At 39.7% G+C, this 22558-nt stretch overlaps 1 protein-coding gene across 1 annotated transcript in view; it reads left to right on the top strand.

Moving 5' to 3' along the window:
* p120ctn (adherens junction protein p120) overlaps positions 1–18086 on the top strand; it is a 78574-nt gene extending 60488 nt beyond the window's left edge. Inside the window, exon 4 of the mRNA XM_070211972.1 lies at positions 16840–18086. Within this exon, the coding sequence (XP_070068073.1) occupies positions 16840–17777 (938 nt within the window). The 3' untranslated portion in view covers positions 17778–18086. The remainder of the gene's footprint in view (positions 1–16839) is intronic.
* Positions 18087–22558: the final 4472 nt, after the last annotated feature.

A 22558-nucleotide genomic window follows, 5' to 3' on the forward strand; every position in this document is an offset into this window, starting at 1 on the left:
CACAACAAAATTGCATTTATACTTTTCGGAAATCTTCAAAGATGTGGGCGCAGGACACATTTTTAAATCGTTAGTGGACGATTGTGGGCGTTAGAAGGGGCGTGGCGCTCGGCTAAAATAAACTTGCGCTGCGTAGGAGGCCCAAGAATACGTGTGGGAAATCTTAGCTTCTAGCTTTTGTAGGTTCCGAGATCTCAGCGTTCATACGGACGGACAGACAGACAGACAGACGGACAGACGGGCATGGCTAGATCGACTCGGCTAGTGATCCTGATGAAGAATATATATACTTTATAGGGTCGGAAACGCTTCCTTCTAGCTGTTACATACTTTTGCACGAATACAATATACCCTTTTACTCTACGAGTAACGGGTATATAAACGCAGTTATTAGGCAATTTTAAAATCTAGGTCTCGAATCGCCTTTCTTCTTGTTTCCACTGATTTGTGAGTTAGTTTAGAGTAAAATAAACAAAACAAACTGCAGGTTGCCCGCGGCATTTCTAAGGTATGCGTTATTTTCCAAACGTTATTTTTTTCAAGTTTTTCAACTTTGATGGAAATTACAAAAGAACTATTTAATAGTATTTTTTTATATTTTACGAAAACGGTTTTTGGACTTTCTTCTTGATATTAGGAAAGTTGTAGCTGCGTCCGCGTGTGTCCGCGGTTTTAAGAGCCAAAAAAAGAAAAAAAGAGGCATGGTCCCAAGTGTTGTTTTTGTGTCGATCCCCTGTAAAATAAAGACCTGTTTTCCGGAAATCCGTAAATGTGTTATTTTTTTAAACAAATTTAAGTTTTTTTAAAATTTGTTTTAATGTTTTCACTGAGTTTTCACTTAGTTGGATTTTAACGAAAAAAAAAACACGAAAAACATTATTTATTTTAAAAATAATAATAATAGTAAGAAAAATAATTTTTAAAAAATTTTTTAAAATATTAAACTAAAATTAAAAATTAAATTAAACTCGTTTTAGTCGAAAAAATGAATCTGATCATCAATTTTGACTTTGCCGATTTGTAAGGACGCCTCTGCCACGCCCACTCTCCGTATTAAACATTAATTTTAAAAGTAGATCAGTTATTTGTTAAACGCCTTTTATATAATTTAATTATCTCTATTGGTTCCAAGGTTATGATTTATTACCAAAAAATGTCGGTTTTGTTGCTCTAACAACGTGAAGACATCCCTTAAAGAAGTTTGGTTAGGGCCGAATCCAACTTCTGATGCAGGTCGTCTTTGTTGGTTGCTTTAGAACTAGTATTTACCTCCACCACCCAACCACCCATGGTCATACCTTAAAGTCTCGCAAGTTGATTGCTTTAATATATAAACATTAATACAAACATTAAACATTTTAAAATCATTAGTGGGCGGTTATGGGTGTTAGAGGGGGCGTAACGCTCGGCTGAAATAAACTTGCGCTGCGTGGGAGGCCCAGGAATATGAGTGGAAAATTGTAACCTTCTAGCTTTTGTAGTTTCCGAGATCTCAGCGTTCAGACAGACGGACATGGCTAGATCGACTCGGCTAGTGACCCTGATCAAGAATATATATACTTTATGGGGTCGGAAACGCTTCCTTCTAGCTGTAACATACTTTTGCACAAAATCCATATACCCTTTTACTCTACGAGTAACGGGTATGATTATCTCTTTTACCCTATACCGTTAACAGCGAAAGTACTGTTATTACCCCAGTATTGCGGCCAGACCAGTTTTAAAAGGAGGGGGGGGGGGGGGTTCCGATCGGAACGCGCTTTTAGCCCTGATCAAGGTATGCACAAAAAATACGATTTGGAAATCATGTCAATAGCTTTTACACTGCGCGAAATATCCGGAAAAACATCAAATTTTTACCGATTTCACCCAATGTGTGCTATAGAATCGGCACGCGCTTTTACCCTGATCAAGGTATGCAAATTAATGTGGGTGTTGCGGGGAACCGTCGATGCGGGGTCCCTCGCCGCTGTCTTCAATGATTAGCGGCCGGTTGGCCGTGCTGCTCTTCAGTTGCGAAGGGGAGATTGCCGTCTCCAAATAGTGCGTAGCCGGTTGGCCGCACTGCTTCTATGCTGAGATAGGAAGGTTAGGGTGGAAGGGAAACTGTCCTTCGATACCGCTGGCCTAGAGACTCAGTCAGTATATTGGTTAATTAAAGATTTAACGGCTAAGTGCCGGAGTTTCATGAATAGGAGCTGGTGCTCTTGATTTATTGAATATCAAATATGAACTGAACTTATGAATTAACAAAGGCTCATGCATGGCCGGATGCCCGTGGCAGACCGCTGACCATGCACATTTTGCAGAAGTCATACGATCGCTGTCAGCCAATGGGACAAAGCCACGGCCCATAACGGCACAATATGTTGGCTCAGCACTTGGGCCCATTAGGGTGGAACTAAATTGAGGTGGACCATACATGAGTGGTATAAGAAGTGTAATAATAATATAATAATATTGATTAATATTAATAAAGGGAATATGAATTGGCCTGCTCAGCCCAAGTTGGGAGTTGGTTGTTAACTACTCCCCCCTTTAAATTAGACGCCGTTTTCGGTGACAGCCAATTCGTCGATGGACTTTCGTAATCGGGATAACTCTCGTTTGCGCCTGCAGTGATGTTGGAGCAGGACCAGGCCGCTTAATGTAAAGCTGACGGCTACTCCCGCGGCGAACCACATCTTAGGTGCACCTCCCGCCGACACGTCATCTCTGAGTTCCTGCATCAGGCGTAGGTTGTGCTCGTTCATACGTTGCAGTAATGGCAAACTCAATATATGATCATGTCCCGTGATGTTGATTAATGGGGAGGCCGCGATCCCTGGGCTCTTTTTCACAGAGAAGCCGAGGTTCAAATACACGGAGTCATTAACCACCGCCTTCCTTTCGAAAGTAATAAGGTGGGTCCCTATTATGGTTGTTGGGGGACCGTAATCGATGGTGATCCTCGTGAGTTTTTCATTGACGATTATTATTCCGTCGTCCACGATTGTAAGTGGTTCCAGATTACTGGGCCGCGTCCGGCATGTAGCCGCCCCGCCTGCATGTAATTGCTTGGCGCAGGTGTCGTGGGGCGCCTTTTTACAAGATGTGGCCAAGTTGGTGGAGGCGCAGTCGGAAACTGCTAGGACTTCGTCGTCGCATTCCGCCACGATGTTATCTTCTATTTGTAGAATAGTATGGTAGTGCGCGACCGGGAAGAGCAGGACTTTTTTACAAATACGCTTAACTTTAGGATACTGAACTAAGACATGGATAAAGACATTAGATTGAAAAATTTTAATCTTAGATACAGCCATGAGACTAACTATGGGGACCTCTGTGAGCTGTTCGTCAAAGATAGATTTAAGGTCATTGTGATTAAATATAACCGGATTTATAATGTTGTTCTTGGCAAGTGTGATTGTGAGCATGCAATTTTGTAATTCTGAAATGAGGATTCTATTCCTGGCTAGAAGTGTTTCGAAAAGGTGGCCGGAGTCAACTAACCCGTCCCTTTTTTTCCTTGAGGATTTTATTTACTGTATCTGTAAGTTGGTTAATGTGTTTCTGTGTTTCTGTATTGATTACAACCTGCCTATTGTTTGCTTCGATCAGTGCTGCTTCGTTAGTTTTAATTCTATAGAGGTCCTCCGCGTCGGGCGTGCCTGCTACGACCTTAAGTGCAGTGCCCAGGAAATCTAGGCTCCTGGCCATTCTATGGTGCACGGTTAATTCATCCAGAATGTTCTGGGCATGATCGACGTCCACTTCCAATAACTTCCTCATATGCGAGTGTGGGAACAGCTCCAGCATTCTGACCGTAGAGTCAATTATGCTGGAGAACTCAGACAAATTTGTCGAGTGCCTAACTAGGTCATATTGTTCCCACACCAGGACATTCCCGTCCAGTACCGGAATATACTTCGCGTGAGAGAAGTCGGTAATTCTCGCATTCGCTATGGATAGCAGTAACGGCAAACCTGTGGAGATGGTAGTAATGTTGAGTTCTGAATAACATAAGGGCGAGTATGGATGGCGGAGATATTTATTTTATATTGTCCTTATGGACCACCCTCCCTTTAATGAGAACAGACGTTTTTAGGTCTGCTTCTATGCGCTCTTCCGAGTAGAGCGGCGTCAGCTTATTTCCGAGTCTTTTATTATTGCGCACGAGGACCTTTTCCCCAACTTCAAAGACTCTGTTTTGTTTTGAAGTATTAATTCTATCGAGGTTGGTTTGTTGCGACTTGTCGATCTTGGCTCTAATAGCCATGTTAGCCTCGTCGCTGCTGGCATGGATAACTTCTGCTGGCCTACAATCCGTGACTGAGTGCAACGATCTATTATATTCTACTGTAGCCCGCAAAATTAATTCCACAGTGTCGTCAATTTTTTTTATCGATTTTGAGGCACCTGGCTATTTCTGCCAAGGTACTGTGGAATCTTTCCACTTGGCCATTGGAGCTACTGTGAAGCGGTGGCGCATTAATGACATCGATGCTGTATTGGTTTTTCAGCAAAGACGTAATCGTTTCAGAATTGAAGGAAGCCTCATTGTCACAATAGATGGTTTTAGTTTTGTGGTAGAAATTTACCAATTGGAGTATAGGGGCCCGTACATCAACTATTGCCCTAGAAGATAAGGGCTGTACGATGGCGAACTTAGAGAACTTATCGATGCAAGTTAGGAAGATCTTTTTGTCGGTAGAAAAAATGTCAATATGTAACATCTCCCCTACATATGAAGGAATTGGGGTGCTTCCTAACTCCTGTCGTTTGGGGTGGCGATCGTATTTGGCTTTATTGCAGACCTTGCAATTTGCGACGACTTCGCTGGCCAGCTTTGACATGTTGGGGAAATAGTAGTCGCGAAGAATTTGCTTGGCGTTTTCCTGCGCAGCCCTGTGGGCGCGGTTGTGTTCGGCATTAACAATTTCCAGCTGTTCATTGGTATTTGTAATGTCAGTAACAAAGTTTTTACAATGCCAAAATTTCATTGCAGGGAACTCCTGCCTCAAGGCATGTTGAACACAAGCTAGTGTCGGAAAGTCGCAGTGGATCGCGTTTACGACGTTGGCGTTGATAATTTCTTTAACAGATTGGACAAGTATGTTCTTGTTATTAAAGTAAATGACGTGGCGAGTTCTATTGCCAAAAACAATGAAGTCTCGCCGAAGTGGTTGGTTTGCCTCTTCCAAAATAATTTGGTTTCTGAAGCAGTTTAGGGGTTTATCCGTAGTCTCGATGGTGTATGAGAGCGAAAGCTCGCTATGCACCGTGGCAGCGTCGGACTGAGGCTCAGCCTCTAGGTTGTTCAAGTGTTGCCGCATCGGCTACAAGGTTTTGCTTCCCTGGCGTGTAAAGCACCTTCCCGTTGTTTTCGTCTATAAAGGCCTTCCATCGCTACCGCGTAAGTCAGCGGCTGGTGGTCTGTGAAGATCCTAACCTCCTGAGTGCCGTAAAGGTAGTTCTGTAGTTTGCCTATGGCCCAAACTATCGCTAACAATTCTCTTTCGTTGGTGGCGTAATTTAGCTCGCAGTCCTTAAGCGTGCGCGATATCATTGTAATGGGCCTCTTGTTCTGGGACAATACCGCGCCTATTCCACTGGCTGAAGCGTCGGTGGTTAGGTCGAATGGTAATTTAAAGTCGGGGTACGTTAGAATGACATCTGATGCCAGGATATTGCGCAGGTGGTCGAACGCGTTGCGCTGGGCTTCATCAAACGTAATAGGAACTTTTTTCGACATGTTTTTACTGACTGTTCCGTTTTGCCCTTTGAGAATATGAGTAAGGGGCCTGGCAATGGAGGCAAAATTCTTGACAAAGCTTCTGTAATAACTTGCCAGGCCGAGAAAGGACCTGAGGCTAAAGAGGGTTTTGGGTTGTGGGAATTCTTGTATTGCCCTGACTTTTTCGGGATCTGTTTTTGTTCCCCCTCTAGTAACTATGAAGCCTAAAAATTCTACCCTTTCTTTAAAAAATTTAGTCTTTTCTCGAGCCACCTTCATGTTGGCGTCGAGCAGTCGCTTAAGCACTATATCGATGTGCTTAACATGTTCGGTTTCGTTTTCGGAAAAAACAATAAAGTCTTCGACGTACACGTAACATATCTTGCCTATTTCTTCCCGCAGAACATCATCGATGGCTCTTTGGAATATGCTACCTGCGTTTTTTAATCCGAAAGGTAGTCGACAAAATTCGTATTTTCCTCCGTTAACTGAGAACGAGGTTTTTTCCCGGTCTTTCTCGGCCAAGTATATCTGATGATACCCTGACTTCAAGTCTAGGGTAGTAAAGTATTTGGCTTTCCCCAAATTCGCTAGAATCATGGGAATGCTTGGCATAGGGTAGCGATCGGCAATTGTTTGGTCGTTTAGTTTCCTAAAGTCGATTACCAAACGTTTCTTCCTGATGCCATTATCGTCGGTCTCTTTTTTGTCAACTACCCAAGTAGGGCTGTTGTACGGGGATCTGGAAGGCCTGATTATGCCATTGCTCAGCAGTTCCTTGATTTCGTTGTTAACAAAGTCTGCTGCCCCCATGGGGTAGGGGTATAACCTGGAGTAGACGGGTTCGTCACTCTTAGTTCGAATAGTGGCGATGACCGAGGTGTTGATCGTTAGGGCCTCGTTAGAGGTCGAAAACACCTTTATTCTTTTCAGAATAACTTTTTTGAATTCGGCTTTCGCCGAATTTGGTACCACTATGTCGTCGATTTTTGTAAAACTCACGTTTTCGCAGTCAAAGAATTTTAGTTTTTCCGTAGAGTTTGCGAATTTTATTACGCCACCCCTGCTCGCGTTAGCGAGTCAAAGCCAATTATGGCATCGAACGTGCTTAGCGTATTTAACAAAAAAAAATGGGGCGTTTAGCCCAAAAATGCGCATCATGCATTTGTGCTTGACGCTACTGGAGCCGTAAATAGAGCTCACAGTAAAGGGGTTCTCGACCGGCACTACGTTTTTTAGCTCCTTTACGGGCTTAACGTAATTTTTTGCTGCCCCCGTGTCGATAAGTATTTTTAATGTTCTATCAGCCAACTGTCGTTCGATGAACGGCAGTCGGGAGCGCTCCCTAAAAAATGTAGCAGGTCCTTAAATTCGTCGGAGTCATTACCTTCTTCAATGCTGGCGACTTCCGCTTCAGCTGCGGCGGCGTAATCTGCCTCCTCCTGCTCATGGGACTGGGTTATGTTATTGACGCGCTGGCGTCTTTGCCCCGAATAACGCTGAGATGAATTCGGTCTTTTGTGATTGTTATTATTCTGAGGCTTTCCCCAATTAGTCTCCTGCCTAAGCCTTGATGTGGAAGGGTCGACCTCCATAGGCTGTACTTTGTTATGGTCTGTAACCTCGGGGTCCCCGCGCTTCTGCCAGGGGCTGTCCTCCTGGGGCTTGCTTTGGCTTTGCTTCGAAACGAAGTGTGGATTTTTATCCTCTCCTTTCCATTGCTTTCCCTGAAATTTATTGTTACGCTTGTTTCCATCGTGGACAAGGGACTTGTCTTCTTCTTTCAATGCTATTTTCGGCCTCCCGCGCTAGCGCAAGCGCAGACGGAAGGTCTTTTGGCTGCGCTGGCAGCACCAGTGTTCTAAGGGATCTTTTCAGTCCAGCAATAAATGCGTGTAAGGCGTCGTCCCTAACTTCTTTATTCAGGATAGTTGCCGTGTCTGCAGTGTGCGACATAACTATTTTGTTCGTGACGAGCGTGAGTTTCCTCTCGACCTCGTCATAATATGCCATGAGATCGGCATCGCGTTGTTGAACCATCTCTAGATTTTGACGCAGTACGCGTAGGGACGTTTTGTCCGCGTATGTGCAATCCAGCCTAGCCAGAATTGCATCGAAATTTAGCACTGTATTATGGGACGTGAGGAGCGATCGCGCATTACCAGAAATTTTGTTTTTGATAATAACCACTGCTTCATAGTGGGCCTCGCTGCCTTTGTATCTCTTGAATACCTCATACGCATCTGATGCGGCCTGCCTCCACGACACGTATCCATCGTGGCTGCCACTAAAGGTTGGGAGCGATTTTACAATATCTAATTTGACATCGCACTTTATGGCGGGGTCCGGTGTTACCCTTTCATAAACTTTTACTTGGGGTGCCTGCACAGTTAACGAGCTGACCTGATTTCTAACTGATTCAATTTCTGCCCGCCAGCGCTGCTCCTGTGCGGTTAGCGCGGCGTTGACAGCATTTGTAATGAGGGCCTGTACCATTTCTGGGTTCATTTCTGAGTCTGGTTGTGTCGTTGTGGGGCAAAATCCGATTTCTTCACTGTCGTCGCTCTCTACTTCTTGTTTAACTTCCCTATATTCCCAACTCATCGGCCGCAAATGGGGCTGAGTGAGTTAATCGGCAGTAATAAAGGCGACGATGGACAATTATTTAGGGGAGTAACTGCGCGGTGGGTGAAGCACAACGAATTTGAAGAGAAACTATAATAAAAAACCCGCTGAATTTATATATCTCGAGAAAAATTCCGGTTGGGAAATGGCTGGGTCGAAACAACAGTAATCACACAGGGCACACTGGACACAAAATTTCTGTTTTTTTCTTTTTTTAAATAAACGCATGCAAATCGAGTATAATCATAGAATAATCAAGGGAATAGGGGAGGGGAAAATTTTCCACGCGTAATAACCACTTAAAATTGCAAACAAATATATATTTCATATAACTGCTTTGTGTATTTTTAAATTTAAATTGCTAGCTCTGGCACAAGTTTGTAAGTAAATATGGAGAATTTGTGTAGGCACTTATCTGTCACAATATTTCGTATTGACCTGGGTGACCTATCTTCGTCGCACAGTCACTTACATTCTGTTTTCCTCAGGGTGAGATTCGAAGAGTAGTTGGGCGTCAATTAATGTGGGTGTTGCGGGGAACCGTCGATGCGGGGTCCCTCGCCGCTGTCTTCAATGATTAGCGGCCGGTTGGCCGTGCTGCTCTTCAGTTGCGAAGGGGAGATTGCCGTCTCCAAATAGTGCGTAGCCGGTTGGCCGCACTGCTTCTATGCTGAGATAGGAAGGTTAGGGTGGAAGGGAAACTGTCCTTCGATACCGCTGGCCTAGAGACTCAGTCAGTATATTGGTTAATTAAAGATTTAACGGCTAAGTGCCGGAGTTTCATGAATAGGAGCTGGTGCTCTTGATTTATTGAATATCAAATATGAACTGAACTTATGAATTAACAAAGGCTCATGCATGGCCGGATGCCCGTGGCAGACCGCTGACCATGCACATTTTGCAGAAGTCATACGATCGCTGTCAGCCAATGGGACAAAGCCACGGCCCATAACGGCACAATATGTTGGCTCAGCACTTGGGCCCATTAGGGTGGAACTAAATTGAGGTGGACCATACATGAGTGGTATAAGAAGTGTAATAATAATATAATAATAGTGATTAATATTAATAAAGGGAATATGAATTGGCCTGCTCAGCCCAAGTTGGGAGTTGGTTGTTAACTTGCACAACAAAATACGATTTGGAAACCGATTGTTCCTATGGCAGCTATAGGATATAGATGTCCGATCGGGTCGACTGCGTACACATGTTTTAGGATGACTGTGAAAGTTTAAAGTCGCTAGCTTTTAAACTAAGCCTGCAAACGGTATTGAAACAGACAGACAGACAGAAAGACGGACATGGCTATATCGACTCTCCTATCCTGATCAAGAATATATATATTTTATGGGGTCGGAAACGTCTCCTTCACTGCTTTACAAACTTCTTTCCAAAATTATAATACCCTCTGCAAGGGTATAAAAATCAAATTAATTTTAATTATCTTACATTCAAGTTTTTTTTTCAAATAAAACTCTCATAAATCATTTCAAATTTTTAATTGAAATGTTTTTTAACTGTTTACCAGTAACAAAACCCGAACCAAAACATCAATACCGACATATAACCGTTAACCAAATAAGCAGATTCGGTATGGGACCAGTATCGGAACCGGAACGGGAACCGAAATAAAATTCGGTTTGATTCCCTGCTTATTTTTATTGGATCGGAGCTAATCAAGAACGTATTAAAATTCTCCTGGTTGCTCTTCTATCCATTTTCCTCGAAAAACAATTTTTGAAGTCCTTTTACCTAGTTTCTCGAGCTTCCTTTGACAGTTTACATATTGCTAATAACGATCAAACTTTTATATCTCCATCTCCCTGGCACTCCCTTTAGCTGAGTAATCATCACTCAACGTGACAAAAAAAATATAAATTGTCCGTATTTTTCTACCTTTGCAGAGGATACTATGATTTCAGTCAAAAGTTTGCAACGCAGTAAAGGAGACGTTTCAGACCCCATAAAGTATCTTGATCAGCATCCCTAGGCGAGTTGATCTAGCCATGTCCATATATATATACTATATATTAGAGCCCTGCATGAGTGGAGTCATGGAGCCCTATGACTCACATTTTCAAAAAAGGTTTGAGTAGCTCATGTCGGAAAATTTTTTGGATGGCTCAATGGCTCAGCTCATGGCTTGGCTAACGTGATCCACTTAATCTGATCTAAAACCTCAGACTCTATGGCTCATGACTCCCCATGACTCATGACTCAATATGAGTCATGACTTAGGTCAAAAATATCTCTAATCTGTTAGTGACAGAAATAAATAAATTTGAATTTTTGTAAAGGCAGAATAAAACGTTTTATATGGTATAAGATCCTTGATGTCAAAATAAGTACAAGGCAAAAATTCAATTGTGTTTATTTTCACCATTTGTCGTGAACAATTTGAGGATTATTTGACCTGAAGAATTTACGAATCAGTTGACCTAAAGAATACCCAAACACTCGACGTGAAGAAATCGCGAGTTGTTTGACATGAAGAATTCGCGAATTTTTTATACTTAAGAATACCCGAATCATTCGACGTGAAGAATTCGCGGATTATTCGACTTGAAGAATACCCGTATCACGTGACGAGAAGAATCCGCAGCTTATTTGACCTGAAGAATTCGCGAATTATTTGACGTGAAGAATTCGCGGATTATTTAACACAGCTAAAATTTGGCTTTATACTTAGGTTTATTGTAAAAACAAGGGAGAACGCTATAGTCGGGTGCCCCGACTATCAGATACCCGTTACTCAGCTTAAGGGAGTGCGAAGGAGATAAAAACTTTAATCCGCCGTAACTTTTTAACGAATGGTCCGATTTAATAAATTTCTTCTACATTTCGATAGGTATTAATAAACACAATACAACTGCATTTTTACTTTTCCGAAATATTGAAATTTTTAAAATCGTATACAAGCGATTGTGGCCGTTAGAGGGGGCGTGGCACCCTTTTGAAACAAACTTGCGCTGCGTAGGAACTCCTAGAATCTGCATGCAAAATGTCAATCTTCTAGCTTTTATAGTTTCCGAGATCTCAGCGTTCATACAGACAGACAGACGGACAGACAGACGGACATGGCTAGATCGACTCGGATAGTGATCCTGATCAAGAATATATATAGTTTATAGGGTCGGAAACGCTTCCTTCTACCTGTTACATACTTTTGCACGAATCTAATACAGGGGTGGTCAAAAGTATTTTCACAAATGTAAATGTTAACTGTACTTATATTTTGAACTAATAATATAAACTTTTGGCACCTATAGAAAGAGCACTTCAATTCCGTTTAAATGACACAAAAATGTTCTTAACCCATTAAGACCCCTTTGAAAAGTGAGCAAATTTTGCGAAAGTCAAATTTTCGACTTTTTTCCTGGGGCTTAAAACAAAAATGTTTTGATGCAAAGTTGTTCCCCAATCAAAATTAATAATAACTGCAAAAAAAAAAATTTCAAAATATTTTTCCTTGTATTTTTTATGATTTTTTTATATTTTGAAATTTTTTTTTTTGCAGTTATTATTAATTTTGATTGGGGAACAACTTTGCATCAAAACATTTTTGTTTTAAGCCCCAGGGAAAAAGTTGAAAATTTTATTTTCAAAAAAAATTGTCTAATTTGCTCACTTTTCAAAGAGTGCTTAATGGGTTAAGAAAATTTTTGTGTCATTTAAACGGAATTGAAGTGCTCTTTCCATAGGTGCCAAAATGTTTATATTATAAGTTCAAAATATGAGTACAGTTAACATTCTAATTTGAGAAAATACTTTTGACTAGGGTTGTATACCCTTTTATTCTACGAGTAACGGGTATAATCAGCAATATGTTTTACAGAGCGAGTTTTATCAATAAAATTTAAAACTGTTACGGTCCCTGCGAGAAATGTTGAAACAAAAAAAAGGTAATACTATATATTAGCGGACTCACCCCCGAAATTCGCAAAAAAATTATCCTCGATGGATCGCAATTTCTTAAGAATTTACTTGCAAAAAGACCTTGGCGGTCGGCCATGGTTCTCTTGTAATTGAATTACAAAGTTCCCGGGTTTGCTATAAAATATCATCTGCATATAATATGACTCTTTTTAAATATTTCAAAATCGGACGACTATAACATATAGCTGCCATAGAAACGATCTAACAATTAATTGGAAATTAATTGGAAACAAATTATAGCTCCGTTGGTTTTTATTGTATTCTCTTCTACTCTGGGATATGACTGTTTTTAATATTTCCGAATTTCGAATTAAATTTAACAAAAATCGGATGGCTATATTATATAGCTGCTATAGGAAGGATAGAAAATATAATGTCAAAAAAATACGAAATTTAACATTTTTGCGATTTGAAAATGAATAGGAATGATCTGCCCGAAGCTAGCTTTTTATACCCTTGCAGAGGGTATTAAAATTTCAGTCAGATGTTTGCAACGCAGTGAAGGAGATTTCCGACCACATAAAGTATATATATTCTTGATCAGCATCAATAGCCGAGTTCATCTAGCCATGTCCGTTTGCCCGTTTCTATGCGAACTAGTCCCTCAGTTTTAAAGCTATCGCGATGAAACTTTCCCAAAAATCTTCTTTCTTTTGCAGGTAGTACATATGTCGGAACGAGCCGGATCGGTCCACTATGTCTTATGGCTCCCATAGGAATAATAAAAAAAATAATAGAAAAACCATTGTAAATTTGTAGAAAGTAGGCGTTTTGATTTTTGACAATGTAAAAACAACATTTTAAGTAGGCATATCTGCAAGGGTATATAAACTTCGGCTGGCCGAGGTTAACTTCCTTTCTTGTTAAATTTAAAATATTTTTCTTAAGATAACATTTATTGTTTAGCATATGAGTTATTATTGGTGGTGTATTTCATTTACACTGAAAAAAAATTGATTTGAAATTGCACTCAAGTTAACATTATTTCATATAAAATTTGGGCCGATATTAATTAATGCAACATTGATATTTCGAAAATATCAAGTTGATATTTTCGAGAATATCAAGTTGATATTTTTCATATAAAATGATCTTTGTGCTCTCAATATCAAGATGATGTCCTCTTGGTTTCAGCATCGAATCGATGTCGATTACAAGATAAAAATTGAATAAGAAAAAGAAAAGAAAAATTGGGGAATCGGGAATTATCCCTGTTGCACCCTCTCCTGTCAGTCGGTGCTGTTGTTGGTTCCTGTTTCTCAACTTATTTTTTCTCTCTTTTATTTAAACACACGTCACTATGTTCGTACATAAACAACCTTTAGTTACACACTTTCTTTATCTGAAATAATAACTAAATTTATTGTATAATTAACAAATTATGAATATAAAAATCAAATAACTTACTATCTTGAGAAAAACATTTTGGTCGCTCGTGGGAATCGAACCCCTTACCTCACAGTTTGCAGTCAAACACTCTACTAGCTGCGCCAGGGAAGCATCACATGAGGCGCTGTACAAAGTAAATTCATATTTTGTTCTCTTGGGTTTGAGGTTTTTACTCTTACTTAGCCATTCATGTGTGTGTTACATTAACTAAATCTCAATTTGTATTAAATATGAATATTATTGAGTAAAAAAAAATAAAAAGTCGTAAAGAACTTCCACCCCGACGTGGGACTGAACACACACTTCCGACTATACGCTTACATAACATATAATCCGCACGCTTTAGTCCCCTAGGCTACCGATTAGGGCAATTCCTAAAAATTTTTGATATTTTATCACATCAGTGCAATATGATTTCATATAAATTATAAACATACTTCTTTAAAATACCGAAGTCAATATTTTTTCGAACAAATAATATGAAATAGGATAAAAATAATATTTATTCATGTCAGAATGATATGAGAAAACTTGATCTTAAAAAAGATCAAATTAACCAACACTTATTAATTTGATATTTTGTCATATTTTTTTCTGTGTATATGGGCACTTTCAAAATGTCGCTCGGGACATTTGCACACCTTTAAAGTTGAAAAAAAATTGTAAAACAATGGATTTAAATTTTAATTATGGGCTTTTCCTTTCACTCTTCCCAAGCTCTATTTTTGGTAAAAATCTTGATTTTGTACCACTTTTAGTTTTTAAGATATCGGTAAAAAACTGCCGTATTCGCTCGGTTCATACAACACCAGAAATTAGCTAATTCTGATGGAATATTTGAATGCGATTTTTTTAGAATGTCGTTCAAACATGTCGCTATGAAATGCTTTTGGTTTTACTCAAAAATTCTTTGCCGTTTTTTTTTTTATGCAGTTTCAACCACATTCGCTCGGGACATGTCGCTCGGGACATTTTTTCCGACTGTTTTGTAAAGCGGATTTCTTCACCTCTATCTCTCAATTGCTGGATGTTTTGCTTTTAACTTAATAGTTTAGCATGTGAATGAAGCATTTAGTACAGAAAAATGTCACATATTAGCATTAATAATAAATTTACAACAGAAGATAGGTCCAAAAAATAACAAAAAAATAGCCAAAAAGTGATTTTTGCGTATATTGGTGGGGTTTGTCATAAAAATAATCAAACTGTACTCCAAATTTGTAGTTAAGCTCAGTATCCAACTAATTAGAAACTAATATCGGGGCAAAATCCTGTGGAAATATGTTTTATTCAAGTTTCAAGGTTTTTGGCTTGGACTTTTTTTTGGAAGTGCCCATATCACCAATATCCAGCAGAAATTCAGTTTCAAATTTATTTGCCAAATTTCATCGTCCCATTTTTATACCTTTGGAGAGGGTATTTTATTTCAGTCAGAAGTTTGCAACGCAGTGAAGGAGACGTTTCCGACCCCATAAAGTATATCTGCACAGAAAAAAAATTGAAAAAATCGAAAATCGAAAAAAAAATCAGCTCAATGTGACAGTCAGAAAAAAAATTTATTAATTTTTTTCCGAAACAACCCATTTTATGTAAGTTGGGACACTTTGAGCGTGTAAGTTGAGACACCCGTTTTTCATACAAAAAGGCCTTAGGCCAACAGAGGTCGCTTTCTGCATAGTACATTTCTTTGATATTAGGGGAAAAGTCAATGTTCAAAGAGCCTTACTTACAGACCTCTTTCAAAATGTCGTTTTTTGGCACTTTTCAAAAAAAATTATTTTTTAATTTTCCCTACGGAAAAAACAATTTTTTTTCTTTTTTTTTTAAGCTAATAGATCAACCTTTCGATCAGTGCCTAATGCGTGAAGTTTCATAAGTGAATTTAGAAATGGCAGATTAAAAACAAAAGGTGGACCAACCTACAGACCTCTCCCCTACCTTCTACTCTTGGGAATATTATTTTTTAAGTATTTCTGAATTTCGAATTAAATATTTAAAAAATCGGACGACTATATCATATAGCTGCCATAGGAACAATCGGAAAATTAATGGGAAAGTAATAGGAAATAAATTTTACCTTCTTGGGTTTTTATTGTATTCTATTCTACTCTAGGATATGACTCTTTTTATTAGTTTACAAGACAGGAAGACAGGTGGCGAAGCCGTTAATCAAATTGTTTAAACATTTCCAATTATTTAAGTGTAAGAAATAGCAAGAAAATCAATTAATTTGAACAATTTGTTGATCAATGCGATTTGAATTATAAAACACTAGTCACTTTGGGTAAAACACAACATTACATACTAACGTTATTAAATCTTAAAAATAATCAAACATAAGAAAACATTTTCATTACAAGTTAAAAGTCAAAGATAAAAAAAGGGAAATCCTTTGAAAAAACAAAAAATAAGAATGTAAAAAAAAGGTCGCATAAAAAGCTAATATTTACAAACAATCATTTTAAGTGCAAAACACTGCTCAAATTACGAGTAGTGTCGAACATAAAACCGCATTTGTTTACTGGGTTGCATCATATCAGTATTAACGTGAGAGAAGTCGGGTGCACCGACTATCAGATATTCGTTAGTCAGCTGAAGGGAGTGCGGGGGAAATCGATGTATAAAAAGCCTTCCTTCTAGGTGTTACCTACATTTACTTTACGATTAACGGGTATAATAATATAACTTTTCTTTCGCACAAAGAGTTATAATTTTTGTTTTCCAATTAAAGTAAGGTAATAAAACATTCATTTAATTGTGATGTTTTGGACAAAATTCAAAAAATCTACTGGACCGAAAATTATTAAAGGGTATGCAAATTTTCTCTAAAATGCTCAATCTTCTTCGTGGCATACCATACAAATATTTTTTATTTTAATACTTGCACCATATTGTTAGTTACAATCGGTTTTTGTAAAAAGTTGGAGCCACTTTTAGTTTTTAAAATATCGAATTTGTTTTAACAAGGCCTCGGCTTTTTACTAGTCGAGGATAATTTTTTCGCGAATTTTGGGGGTAAGGACCGTAAACTAGAGCATTACCGAACCACTTTTGGCCGCGGCTCCCATACAGGCTCAACCACTGAGCGATGCACTATAGAGTATATCCCCTTGATTTAAAACAATATCATATATATTAAATTTAATAAGTTTGTCAACATTTTTTATTTTCAGGAGAAAATTTAGGCTGTTTTGGAACGAGTAAAAAAAAAAAGGATGGTTCTAATATGTCCGATGCGTTAGGTGAATACAAAATTTCTACGGAGTATTCCAAGAGTTCAGTGTCACATAACCAACTTAATAAGGGATATGAGCAATTATGGCAACCTGAAGTTGTTCAATACTATTTATCATTACTGCAAAGTTGCTCTAATCCAGAAACACTCGAAGCCGCTGCAGGAGCAATTCAAAATTTATCTGCGTGCTATTGGCAACCCAGTATGGATATTCGTGCTACAGTGCGTAAGGAAAAAGGTCTACCGATACTTGTAGAGCTTCTTAGGATGGAAGTGGATCGCGTAGTCTGCGCAGTTGCCACAGCACTGCGCAATTTAGCTATTGATCAACGCAACAAAGAACTTATTGGAAAGTACGCAATGCGGGACCTAGTTCAGAAACTTCCCTCTGGAAATTTACAACATGACCAGAACACGTCAGACGATACAATAACAGCTGTACTGGCAACCATTAATGAGGTTATAAAGAAAAATCCCGAGTTTTCACGATCCCTATTAGATTCCGGTGGGATTGATCGACTTATGAATATAACAAGACGGAAAGAAAAATATACCTCTTGTGTATTGAAATTTGCTAGTCAAGTTTTATACTCCATGTGGCAACATAACGAATTACGTGACGTTTATAAAAAAAACGGATGGAAAGAGCAAGATTTTATCAGTAAACTTTTTGCCGCACATAACACTCCGCCAAGCTCACCAAATAATGCAAACAATACCCTCAACAGGCCTATGGCTTCACAGGGACGTACTCGCTATGAAGACAGAACCATTCAGCGCCCAACTAGCTCCTCTTGTGGGCCTAAGGATTCTAGTGCCGTTATGCCAAGTAATGATTCTGCGTTGCTTTCGGAAATGGTTAGAAAACAATTATAAAATGTTTTATTTCTTTATTATTATAGGATTAATAACTACATGCAAAGTATTTAAAATATTAAGATACATCCCATTATCGGGGGTGGCACAGAAATATCTTCGAGCAATTTGGGGTGGTATATTAATATACTTTAGAATTCCATCCAAGTTCCGCTTGAAAATATATCTGCGCGACCCCCGTTTTCATACTCCTTTAGTAAAGAGGATTTTATAGCATTTATCCAACTTAATTGTAAAATATCATATTTAAATATTTAGTAGGTATACTAATCTAATATCTTAATAAATAAACTAAGATTTATTCATGTATTAATACCTGTTTAATTTTTGGATAGACATACTAGCCAAAAACCTTGTACCAAATTTTTGGGGCAGAAAGTCCTTAGTTCAGCGGTCGGCAAATTCCTGTTAGTGGAGTGGGCGGATTATACGCCAAGACTTTGTGGTCGAGCGGATGAGAAGTCGGGACTCTTCCGGCGAAGTATTCCCCGTAAGTTATCGTCGAATCGTCGTGGGAGTCCCTTTGCAGCAGCAGGAACGCAGAATAAATAAAATAATAAAAACTATCAAATACCCGTTACTCAGCTAAAGGGGGGGGCGGCAACACTACTACTATTTTGACCGCAGCTGTATGTTTTTAAGTTTTTTGACTATGTTTTCTGGAATTTATCTCTGCCTTAAAAAAATCCTAAAATTATTCTAAGAATGGGGTTTAAGGGGGAACATCTAGGCAAAATTTTTAAAAAATCGCAAATGTTTTTCGCTTAAAAAATTCTTTAGGGTCTTAAAAATAACATACCAAAAAATAGAGTCCGACAGAAGTGTCGAAATTTTCCATTCTGCGGCGATGCCTCACAGGTATATCCCGGGCACCTTAAAATTTTTTAACGCGTTTTTCTCGAAACTACTTTTTTGGGGGTGGCCGGACACATAACTCGAACAAATCTTATAGTCAATTTACACTGTGGTGGAGTTATGGAGTTATGGGGTTATTGACATAACCCTGTTTTTTTTTACATAGGATATGTATAGGCAACTAGATTAGGGCAAAAGTGGGGTACTTTTAGGGTCTTTGGTATTTCGGAGTATTTTTTTGTAAATTTCGGTATATTTTGAAATTTTTTCCTATCGTTGAAGGTCTATCCCTAGTAAAATAAACAACACAAACAACAAACACTAGATGTCATCACTCGATATTTGGAGTTAACCCAGTGGAAACACTTTTTTGGAGTAATCGGGTTATTGGCTCGCTCGATAGGTTACCCCACACAGTGTGACTAGACTATAAAACGATCGATCGATATTTTTGACAGTATATTCAAAATACATATGTCTATCGACGGACGTAGGATTTTCTTTTATTTTGCTTCCTTTTTTTATCAACAATTTTGTGACGTTTTTTATTCGAAAAAATTTTACTTTTTTTTCAAACACTCACCATTTTGCAAAAAATCAATATATCGAAAAAATCCGACGTCCGTCGATAGCTGTTGATGTATAGAAACTAACCATTTTTTTTTTTAGATCAAAAATTAAGGACGTTAGGTGTTTGGCCATGGACCCCTTCAACAAAAAAGAGCCTTCGAAGAAATGCTGCACAGCCGCTATTTTGTTTTCGATTTATTCGAAAAAAATGTTATTTTGTACTTCGGACCTAATATAATCAGTGTTGGGACATACCTAGATACTTTTACCTAGGTACGTACCTAGGTACAATTTAGTGGTACCTTTTACCTTACCTAGGTATAAAAATAATTGGGTACCTTTTACCTTACCTAGCTACAAATTTTTATATACCTTTGAAATTATTAAGGTACTTACATAGGTATTAAACATTGCTCTGATTTAAACTAGCCACATCTGACTGCGACACTGAAATAAGCTAAATCCACCACATCTACACGTCATTGTATCATTTCGTTTCGAAATTGTAATAGTCGGAACGCAGCATTAAAAGTCATTGGAAATTAGCCGTTCTCATGTTTGTTTTGTAAAGTTACCTTTGCATTGCAATTTTCTCAAATGCACAAAACAATTTGACAGACATGGCCGAAAAAGAAAATTTAAACGAGAAAGTGTTGCCAACAATATAAAATGGCAAATTTTTTAACCCGGACGGCAAGTGCGTGTTGTGTGTTAATCGAGTATTACTATAAAAGAGTAGATGTCGATTTGCGTCATGTTCCCCCAGCCCAAACCATAAGACCTAGGTTAGGTTAGGACGGCTGCTAGACTATAGCCTCGCACACTTAGACCTCTGTGGGTCCATTGTGGTACCGTATGATCTCTATTTTTGGGTCCCCTATCCGTTAAGGGTCAGCCTGTAGGTTGGTCGATCAGCATGTCCCCCATCCGGAGGATTTAATAAAAGAGCTTAGACTCTTCAGATTAATCTGCGAAATTTCGGTCAGGTCATTTATGAAAGGATATCCTAAGTGTTTCAGTCTAAGCCTGCATAGGGCTGGGCATGAACAGAGTAGGTGTTCCACCGTTTCCTCTTCTTCCTCATCCCTGCAGCTTCTACAGAAGTCATTTTTAGGGGCTTTTAGCCTGCCGGCGTGTGCGCCAACGAGCCAGTGGCCTGTCAGTACTCGAATTAGCATGCCACACTCTGTGCGGCTGAAATTCAGTAGTTCTGATGTTTTCTTATTGTTTATTGCAGGAAATGTCTGGTGAGAGATTCGGCACTGCGGTGTGTTTTGCCAATTGGTGTTGGCTAATTTGCAGAAATGGTTTTTAATAATTAGCTTACAGGTAGCCAAAGGCATGCCAACATTCTCCTTTCCTGGAAGGAGAGGTATGGTGGTGCCTTGCCTGGCTAGCTCGTCTGCTATACAGTTGCCTACGATATCCCGGTGACCCGGAACCCATATAAGGCTGACAGTAAACTGACTAGCCATCTCGTGAAGAGATTTGCGACAGTCTGCTATTGTTCGGGAGTTTGTATTCGTCGAGTATATTGATTTAATAGCCGCTTGGCTATCACTATATATGTTTATGTGCCTGTTCTGGGTGTTTAAGCCCCTTAAACAGACGAGTGCTTCCATTATAGCATACACTTCCGCTTGGAAGACACTGCAGTGGTCAGGAAGTCTGAATGACTGCCTGATCTCTAATTGCTCGGAGTATATGCCTCCACCTACGTGTCCGTCGAGTTTGGAGCCGTCTGTATATATACAGATTGCGTCTATTGAGCCCGGTCGGCCTCGATCCCATGCTTCCCTACCTGGGATCAGAGCTTCGAAGGGCGTGTGTCTGTATTCACGGGTTTTACATAGATCCGTTTTTGGCGGGATCAAATTGTCATGCTGAAGAATCTTAGCGTGACCATACAGTTGGGATTTCCATTGCCCCGTATCCCTTAGTCGAATGGCTGCCGATTTCGCCTTTTCCATGCCTGATAAGTCCAGGCTCTGGAGGTTCAAGATCGCATTCAGCGCTTCGTTTGGGGTAGTTCGAAGGGCTCCACTAATACACAAAGCCGCCATGCGCTGTACTTTGTTAAGGGGAGTTAGGATACATTGTTTGTGTAGAGCGGTCCACCACAGGGTCACTCCATATAGTAGGATTGGCTTGACTACCGTTGTGTATATCCAATTGACGATTTTAGGGGACATACCCCATCTAAGCCCGAATGCTTTTTTACAAGAGTAAAGTGCAATGGTCGCTTTCTTGGTTCTCTCTTGGTTGTTTAAGCCCCATTTAAGACGCTTATCTAATACTAACCCCAAGTATCTTGCGTGATCGCTAAAAGAGAGATTACAGTTGTTTAAAGTGGGTGGGTTGAGTTTTGGGATTTTGTATCTATTTGTGAAAAGGACTAGTTCCGTTTTTGAGGGATTCACCCCAAGTCCGTTTTTTGTAGTCCACTCCGATAGTATCTTTAGTTTTGCGGTCATAAGATCGCATAGCGTTTGTGGATACTTACCATTAAAAATGATAGCGACATCGTCTGCGTATGCCACTATCTTACAGCCTCCTCCTTCGAGAATCCGCAGTAGTTTATTTACCGCGATATTCCATAGGAGGGGTGAAAGTACACCTCCTTGCGGAGTGCCTCTGTTCACTAGTCTAGTCTGGGTAGAGGTCCCTAGTGTGGCCGTGACCATTCTGCTTATCAGCAATTTGTGGATCAGCCCCACCAGCGGTGGCTCAACCCCTAGTTCAGTGAGGGATTCTGTTATTGCCGTGGGAAGCACGTTATTGAAAGCTCCTTCTATGTCAAGGAAGGCGATCAAGGTGTATTCTTGTATACTGAGTGATTTCTCGATGTTGCTTACTACCAAGTGTAGCGCCGATTCGGTCGATTTACCTTTGGTGTATGCGTGTTGCGCCTTTGATATCTGCGTCGGGTCAATGATGTCTCTGATGTGTAGACCGATCAGTCTTTCTAAGATTTTTAGCAGGAATGATGTCAGACTTATCGGTCTAAAATCCTTCGCTGTAGTATGGGTGGCCTTCCCTGCTTTAGGGATGAAAACGACTTTCGTTTCCCGCCACGCTGTAGGTAGTTCTCCTACTGCAAGAATGATCTGGAAAATTTTTCTCAGCCAGTTTGTAGCTAGCTGTCCTGCTTGCTGAATTTGTGCTGGTGTTATATTGTCCGGTCCCGGCGATTTGTACGGTTCCCTGGGAAGTGAGCGTCTAGGAGTAGGTTTAGGGATTCTTCACTAGAGTCCGACCATGATCCGTCAGCCTTTTGGAGATAGCCCATCGATACGGCTGTCTTAGAAAGTATCTTTCTGAGCCTTGCGGCATCCGTTGTCTTTTCAATATCCGAG

Source organism: Drosophila takahashii, chromosome 2R (assembly GCF_030179915.1).
Source record: "Drosophila takahashii strain IR98-3 E-12201 chromosome 2R, DtakHiC1v2, whole genome shotgun sequence".
In the NCBI taxonomy this organism is placed as follows: Eukaryota; Metazoa; Arthropoda; class Insecta; order Diptera; family Drosophilidae; genus Drosophila; species Drosophila takahashii.